The 7,404-nt window shown below is 46.2% G+C and overlaps 1 protein-coding gene across 2 annotated transcripts in view; it reads right to left on the bottom strand.

Moving 5' to 3' along the window:
• The window catches only part of ccdc191 (coiled-coil domain containing 191), a 46,424-nt gene that overhangs the window by 22,465 nt on the left and 16,555 nt on the right, over positions 1–7,404 (bottom strand). For both annotated transcript variants that reach the window (XM_063207472.1, XM_063207473.1), the window contains 3 exons: positions 7,125–7,371; positions 967–1,374; positions 398–720 (listed from right to left, as the gene is read on the bottom strand). In XM_063207472.1, the coding sequence (XP_063063542.1) occupies positions 398–720; positions 967–1,374; positions 7,125–7,371 (978 nt within the window). The remainder of the gene's footprint in view (positions 1–397; positions 721–966; positions 1,375–7,124; positions 7,372–7,404) is intronic.

Below are 7,404 nucleotides of genomic sequence, written 5' to 3'. Positions count from 1 at the left end.
TCATCACAAGATAAACCATACCTACAACCAAACGCACGCACACACACGCACGCACGTTATGCGCGCACACACACACGCACACACATGCGCGCGCACACACACACACACACCTCCGCGTACACAAGAGAATACTAACTTGCTGTCTCAAGGCTGCTCATCACAAGACAAACGATATCTGTCTCTCTATGTACTCACACACACATACTCAACCACACACACACACACACACACACACACACACACATTGATTTAACGAAATTATTAAAATATCGACCTCTGGAAAAGAAAATAACTGTCCTTGGCTACAATTGCCAATACCTAGCACTTATCTTTGGAAGCCTGGGACATGAACATAGACTTGTGTGTGTGCGTGCCCTTTGTTTACAGCATTGATCACCTGCTTATATCCATGGCCTGGGCTCTGGGTTGTGTTACAGGGCCGCTAGTGCTCCGGCTGGGGACCTTGTTGAGTGTGTTGACATGCGTGCCCATGTTAGTGGCGGTCTCCTTGTGGAGTGTGTTGATGTGTGTGTCCATTTCAGCTGCCTGCTCCTGTAGCCTCCTCATGCTCTGCTCCTCCTGCAGTCTCCTGATCTCCTCCTCCTGCTCCCTCAGGCGCCTCCTCTGCTCCCAGATCACCTGCCGCTGTGCCACGTGCCTGTGCTCGAAGCGTTCGCTCCCACCGCCACACGGGGCGCCACTGAGCGGCCTCTTCTGATGCTGGGCCATGCAGAGTAGAGTAGTAGTTTAATAAATGAACCTTATGGATATAATGTTGTATATTTTGCATTTAAATATTGTTAATATATGCTGTCCCTTTGTTAAATTAATATATTTCAAACGTCAAACTACATATAATGCCCATGAAAATGTCAAGAGACACATATACACAACAGGCATTAACACAGGCCAAAGGCAAGCAAAAAAAACAATTGTGATTGTTCTCCAACCCCCAGCATCACTCACCTGCAGTTGCAGTTGCGCTCCAGTAGCACAGGGGGCAGAGTTGAGCTGGTGGCTCTGCTGCTGCTGTGGGTCCCTCTTGGCCAGCTGCTGAAGCTGGGCCACACTGAGGTCAACGTGCTGCCGGGTCACCTGCCATGCCTGCCGTGGGGGGCACACGCCACGGGCACCAATGCCTGAAGTAACGCCACGGGTGCCATCTCCATGGGTGCCATCGCCACTGGCATTGCCAACGGAACCCCCGGGGTCACCAACACCCTGGGCATCGCCACTGGCACCGTTTCCGCTGATACCAATACCATGGGCAACAATACCAGAGGGACCATCACCACGGGCACCTTTGCCAGCAACGGTGGCAGGGGTGGGCACTGTGTCAGGCAGAGCAGTGCTGATGCCACACAGACTGGCAGCCTGGAGGGAGAGGAGAGGAGAGAGCAGAGGGTACAGGAGAGAAGAGGGGAGGAGAGGTGAGATAGAGAAGAGAAGAGAAGAGAAGAGAAGAGGAGGAGAGGAGAGGAGAGGAGAGGAGAGAAGAGGAGAGAAGAGAAGAGGAGAGGAGAGAGGAGAAGAGAGGAGGAGATGAGAGGGGAAGGGAGGAGAGGAGAAGAGAAGAGAAGAGAAGAGAAAAGAATAAGAGGAAAGGAGAGGAAAGGAGATGAGATGAGAGGAGAGGAGAGGAGAGGAGAGGAGAGGAGGGGAAAGGAGAGGAGAGGAGATTGAAGAGGAGAGAGCAGAGGGGGCAGGAGAGGAGAGGAGAGGTGGGAGAGAAGAGAAGAGAAGAGAAGAGAAGAGAAGAGAAGAGAAGAGAAGAGAAGAGAAGAGAAGAGAAGAGAAAAGAGCAGAGGGGACAGGAGAGATGAGATGAGAGGGAGAAGAGAAGAGAAGAGAAGAGACGAGACGAGACGAGACGAGACGAGAAGAGAAGAGGAGAGGAGACGAGAAGACAGGAGAGGAGAGGAGACGAGAGGAGAGGAGAGGAGACGAGAGGAGAGGAGAGGAGACGAGAGGAGAGGAGGAGACGAGAGAACAGGGGAGAGGGCAGGAGAGGAGGGGAGAGGAGCGAGGAGACGAGACGAGACGAGAATGAGGAAAGAGGAGAGGATAGAAGAGGAGAGGAGAGGAGAGGAGAGGAGAGGAGAGGAGAGGAGAGGAGAGGAGAGTCAAATTGTTGCAGACAGCTGGGTAACAACCTGTCGTATTCTCTTCAGAGTTCCGGGTGACTGACAGAGTGACATACACATCATCACACATCTTTATACAGTATCTCTCTCTCTCTCTCTCTCTCTCTCTCTCTCTCTCTCTCTCTCTCTCTCTCTCTCTCTCTCTCTCTCTCTCTCTCTCACTCACACACATACACACACACACACGCGCGACGCAAGTCTTTGCACTCTTCGCAAGACCTAAGCATGTTTAATGTCACTTGACTCGTCTTGTTGTATACCAGCCAAAATTGCAAGCTACAAAGTAGATAGCCAATAGTTTCGATTGTGCTGCTTGGAGAGGAGGCATTTAAACTGTTACAATTTAGGCTGCATTAAAGCATAGCCTACACACGTTTCAACTGTCACATTGTGCGACGGGTGGAGACAAAACTGGAATCGCTATAAGTTAGAGATTTTTTTAAAACATAGGCTGGCAAGATGTAAATGACCTGCACCTGCACTGTGTGCTGATGTTCTTGATCACGGGAAGTTCACGTTTCACAGAGGCTAATTACTTTGAATAGTCCAACTATTTCTCTCTCTCTCACACACACACACACACAAATCTCTTTAAAACACTCACACAAACACAAATATCTCACTCACTCACACACTCACACACACACAAATGTCCACTCCACGCGCACTGTAAATGTTGGATATGCTTGCATCAGGATACGTGCACTCGTGTGTATTTCGTGCACAAATGCGTTGCCATGCATACGGTTCTTTATGTCAATTTATTTCCCGCTAGCTAACTTGAAAGCAAGGTGCGCAAATGTGTTCACAAGGTAGGGCTGCACAATTAATGGAAAATCAACTGAAAATCGCGATTTTGCCCCCAACGATTCATAAAAACGAAAACCGTGATTTAATTGTGATCACACAGGGGGCAATGCAATGCCTCTGGGCATCCTTAATGACAGGACATGCCTTTTACATACTGTAACTACTGTATTATAATTCAGTTTTATTTGGTTCATTCCTTGTATAATACATTCTGAAAGAATCTGAATAGTGCCCCCAATGACACATAACATTTCAATGTCCATGTATTGTTTGATACGTGTTTGAATAACACTTTTAGACTGTGCGATGCCAAATAAAAGTTCCCTTTGTTTATGGCATCAGGATGTACTGAACTTCCCTTCCCCCAAACTGCTGATTTGAAATTGCCTATCCATTGCTATTGGCTAAAACTATCATTGTATGTGACATCATTCCATGTGACCTCACTTCCTGTGGAGGGTGTTTTAAATAGAGCTCGAAAGTGACGTCACTTCCCCCGATTTCATGGGACCTCAACGGCGTTTTTAGCCGAAAATCGTAGCATGTAATCCAATGGCGGTATTAAAATGATATTTCGATCCCCTTCGAGTTGTGCCACGAGCTCCATATATGTTGTTTCTGATATTTTTGCTTAATTTTTCGTACGAACCCCCAAACTTTTTAGAAAGCTGTGTTTCTTCACATTTTTCATGCCGACGGCCTCGGAACAAAACATTGATACTTCTGCATGAATAATCTTTATCTAGCCTCTTAAACAGCATATTTGTAGCCCAGCGCATATCATGACTGAGATCAGAAGATATTTACTCTCTACCATGTTGTTAGTGAAACGCGGAACTAAGGGGCGGGACTTTCAAGCTCTATCCAGGCACTGGCTTTGTTCTGCCCCTTCTTGCTCCTTCTTGCTTGTACCTGTATCTGTTAACACCTCTTCATTGGAGAGGGGGTGGGGAGGCCTGTGGACAGGCCTTTGGGGCCTAATGGCCTCCCCCCTCTCTCAAGCAAATAAACCTTGCATTTCTGAATTCCAACTATTGCACTGGATCTGGTCTTAAATATTAATTAGTAGTAAAACCTAGATACTATCAATTCTTGGTTTTATTTTTAATTTCGTGATTTTGAAACAACATTCTGCACAAAATTCAGCTGTTTATTGTTGCTGAATAATCGTGATTAATTATCATGATTTCAATTTTGTTGTGATTATCTTTGTTCTTTTCCAATATCGTGCAGCCTTACCCTGCGGTCAAACCGCGGGCGTTGAACGCGTGGAAAGATGCAGAAGTAATTGACTTTGTGTGGGAGAGGAGGCGGCAGATGCGTGAAAAGCAGCAAAACGTTTCTAGCGGCGAGGGCGTCAAAAGTTGAACTTCATCTTAAAATATGTAATGATCTGGGCGGCAGCAGGCGTCAGGCAATGGAATGTTCACATTTGTCTAAACACGAGCGTCGGTTGGTCGAGATTCCTGGCCGAACGTTTCATTTTGATATTCCAGGCAGGAATCAGCAGCGTTTGTGGCTCTTTCAACGCAGCCGGTGTGACCGCGGCATTACCGCAAGGTGCAATATTGACACAACAGCTATACGAAAGTGAACGATTGTGTCACTAAGCTTCTCTACTACTAGGGGCGATCTTCCAAAAGTGTGTGTACATGTGTGTGTGTGTGTGTGTGTGTGTGTGTGTGTGTGTGTGTGTGTGTGTGTGTGTGTGTGTGTGTGTGTGTGTGTGTGTGTGTGTGTCATATCTGTGCTTCCATATCATATCTCTACTTCTCCCTGAAGACTGATGATACACACCTCCATTCCTGCTTCAGGCACACACACACACACTCTCACATGCGCGCACACGCACATTCACACGCACACGCACACGCACACACACACTTGCTCGCCCTCGGAAATTAGTATTTCCAGGAAACAAAAGAGTTTTTTATCTCCTTATTACTATGGAACGTCACGTCATCATAGCAAAGTCACAACACCAGACACACACACACCCACACACACACACACACACACACACACACACACACACACACACACACACACACACACACACACACACACACACACACACACACACACACACACACACACACACACACACACACACACACACACAGAGTAATAGCAAAGTTTCTCTTCTCCGCCGCTCTTGATAAAGTTAGTTATAGTTAATTTGCGCAGTTCTTTGACAGATACATGATGGATTATGTGGCTGGCTGCCGTGTGTTTGAGTGTGTATGTATTTTTATGGTTGTGTGTGTGTGTGTGTGTGTGTGTGTGTGTGTGTGTGTGTGTGTGTGTGTGTGTGTGTGTGTGTGTGTGTGTGTGTGTGTGTGTGTGTGTGTCTGACTTCTCTCACTGGCATTTAGACGTGCAGAGCAAAGAGCGTAGACTAGAGAACACACACACACACACACACACACACACACACACACACACACACACACACACACACACACACACACACACACACACACACACACACACACACACACACACACACACACACACACACACACACACACACACACACACACACACACTCCTCCACATAGTTTAGTATTCAGGTAGGACACAATATGATACATTGCTTGCAATAGTCACATCATAATATTAGCATTTTACACAGGAGGATAAAACACACACACATGCATACAGGCATGCACACACACACACACACACACACTCACATATGCACGTAAGCACACATATGCACGCACGCAGGCACGCACACAGAAAATTACTTGCATTTTCAGAGGACAAAAAAACATAACAAAGACAGATGAGGGGAGAGTCATAAAGGGAGGAGTCAAAGAAAGAAAGAAAGAAAGAAAGAAAGAAAGAAAGAAAGAAAGGAAAAAAGAAAGGAAGAAAGAGAGACAGAATGAAATAACAAAAGAAAGAAAGAAAAAAGAGATTTACTGAGTCTTTAGAGACTCGTTTATTATACTGTATCATTTCCAATGGTTCACATAATAATAAACTACAGACAAGTCAATGCACCCATTAATTCTGCATCTGGAAGAAAGAAAGAAAGAAAGGAAAAGAAAGAAAGAAAGAAAGAAAGAAAGAAAGAAAGAAAGAAAGAAAGAAAGAAAGAAAGGAAGGAAGGAAGAAAGGAAGGAAGAAAGAAATAGTGTACGAAGGAGGAGGACGTAGAGGAGGACGTAGAGGAAGGCCTGCTGGCCAGGTCAGAGCCATGGAATTCAGAGTTGAGACAGCCGGGGTAGATTTGCCACTTGCTTCAATGTAGATTGAGTCAGTGCCTGGAAGCGGCTTACTTTTCATAAACTAACACAGAACCAATACATAGCGGAGAAACTAACTACATTTCTCTGTAATTAATTACCAACAAATATATACACTCGCAATTGCCCTACTTGTGATTAATTCATTAAAATTCACTGACAACGCAGACCTATTTTAGAATATTCGCTATACTACACCATGCTGTGGAAGCCACTTCCTGGCATTAACCCATTGATGCCTGATGTTGCGTTGCGCAACATTGGCCCTGGCGCCTGGAGCTGCATTACGCAACATTCAGGGTCATGAGATTTGAGACAACTTTATTAAAAATCTCTATTTGTTTCAGATGAAAGATGAGGGTCTTAGCGTTTGAATGCAACTTAGTGCATATTTCTATTCTATATTTAGGTCTTTATAGGCTGAGGGTAGCTTTTCTTAAAAAGGGCTCAGGCATTCAGCTAGCCTGATAAACCAGACTAAATGTGGATGTCAAATTTAGTCTGGCCTCGATGCATAATACATCCGAAGATTGTTGATGAGAACAACCTTCCCTCAAAACGCTGCCCGCTTTGATTCAAAACACATCTTTGTGTTGTAATTGGTTTGCCAGATTCATGGCATTCTGGCTTCATTGAATCATTATGCGAGGCCAGACCCACCCGTAGACAAAACATTTTGCCGTCCAGCGGGTGGTGCTGGTTCACCAGGCTAGCATTCAGCACCCTTTTTTTGCAGGTGCCTTGGGCGTCAATGGGTTAATAGAGCAGGAAGTGAGCACCATGAGCAGCCCTGAGCCGTAGAAAAAGGGGAACAGAACGCTCATGGGAAGAGCTACCTACGGGTGCTAATAAAGTAAAGTAAACTGAACTAAGTTTGACTCTCCTATTAGAAGGCTCTGGGCCAGATGTTCTTTACCTGGGCATCCGTGTCTTCTAATTTACTGTCCCTCTCATGCTTGTCTGCGATTGGCTGATCAGGTTGTAGTGTCCTGAGTCTGCCAGAGGCGGCGCTGGTGAGCAGGGCGGCCATCTTGCGCTTGGTTTCCTCCTGTTGCTGCAGCAGCTCCCGTCCCTCGCGCTCCATTCGACACCACACACGCCAATCATTCAGGCTTCGCCTCAGAAGCCTCCGCCGGTCCCCCTCTGCAGCCAGTTGCTGACGCCTGGTTGGACAAAACAGCTGTCAATCAAACCAT

The sequence above is a fragment of the Engraulis encrasicolus genome, chromosome 9, assembly GCF_034702125.1.
Source record: "Engraulis encrasicolus isolate BLACKSEA-1 chromosome 9, IST_EnEncr_1.0, whole genome shotgun sequence".
NCBI lineage: Eukaryota > Metazoa > Chordata > Actinopteri > Clupeiformes > Engraulidae > Engraulis > Engraulis encrasicolus.
Note: the sequence above shows the minus strand (reverse complement) of the source record. Positions and strands in the feature narration are given on the sequence as shown.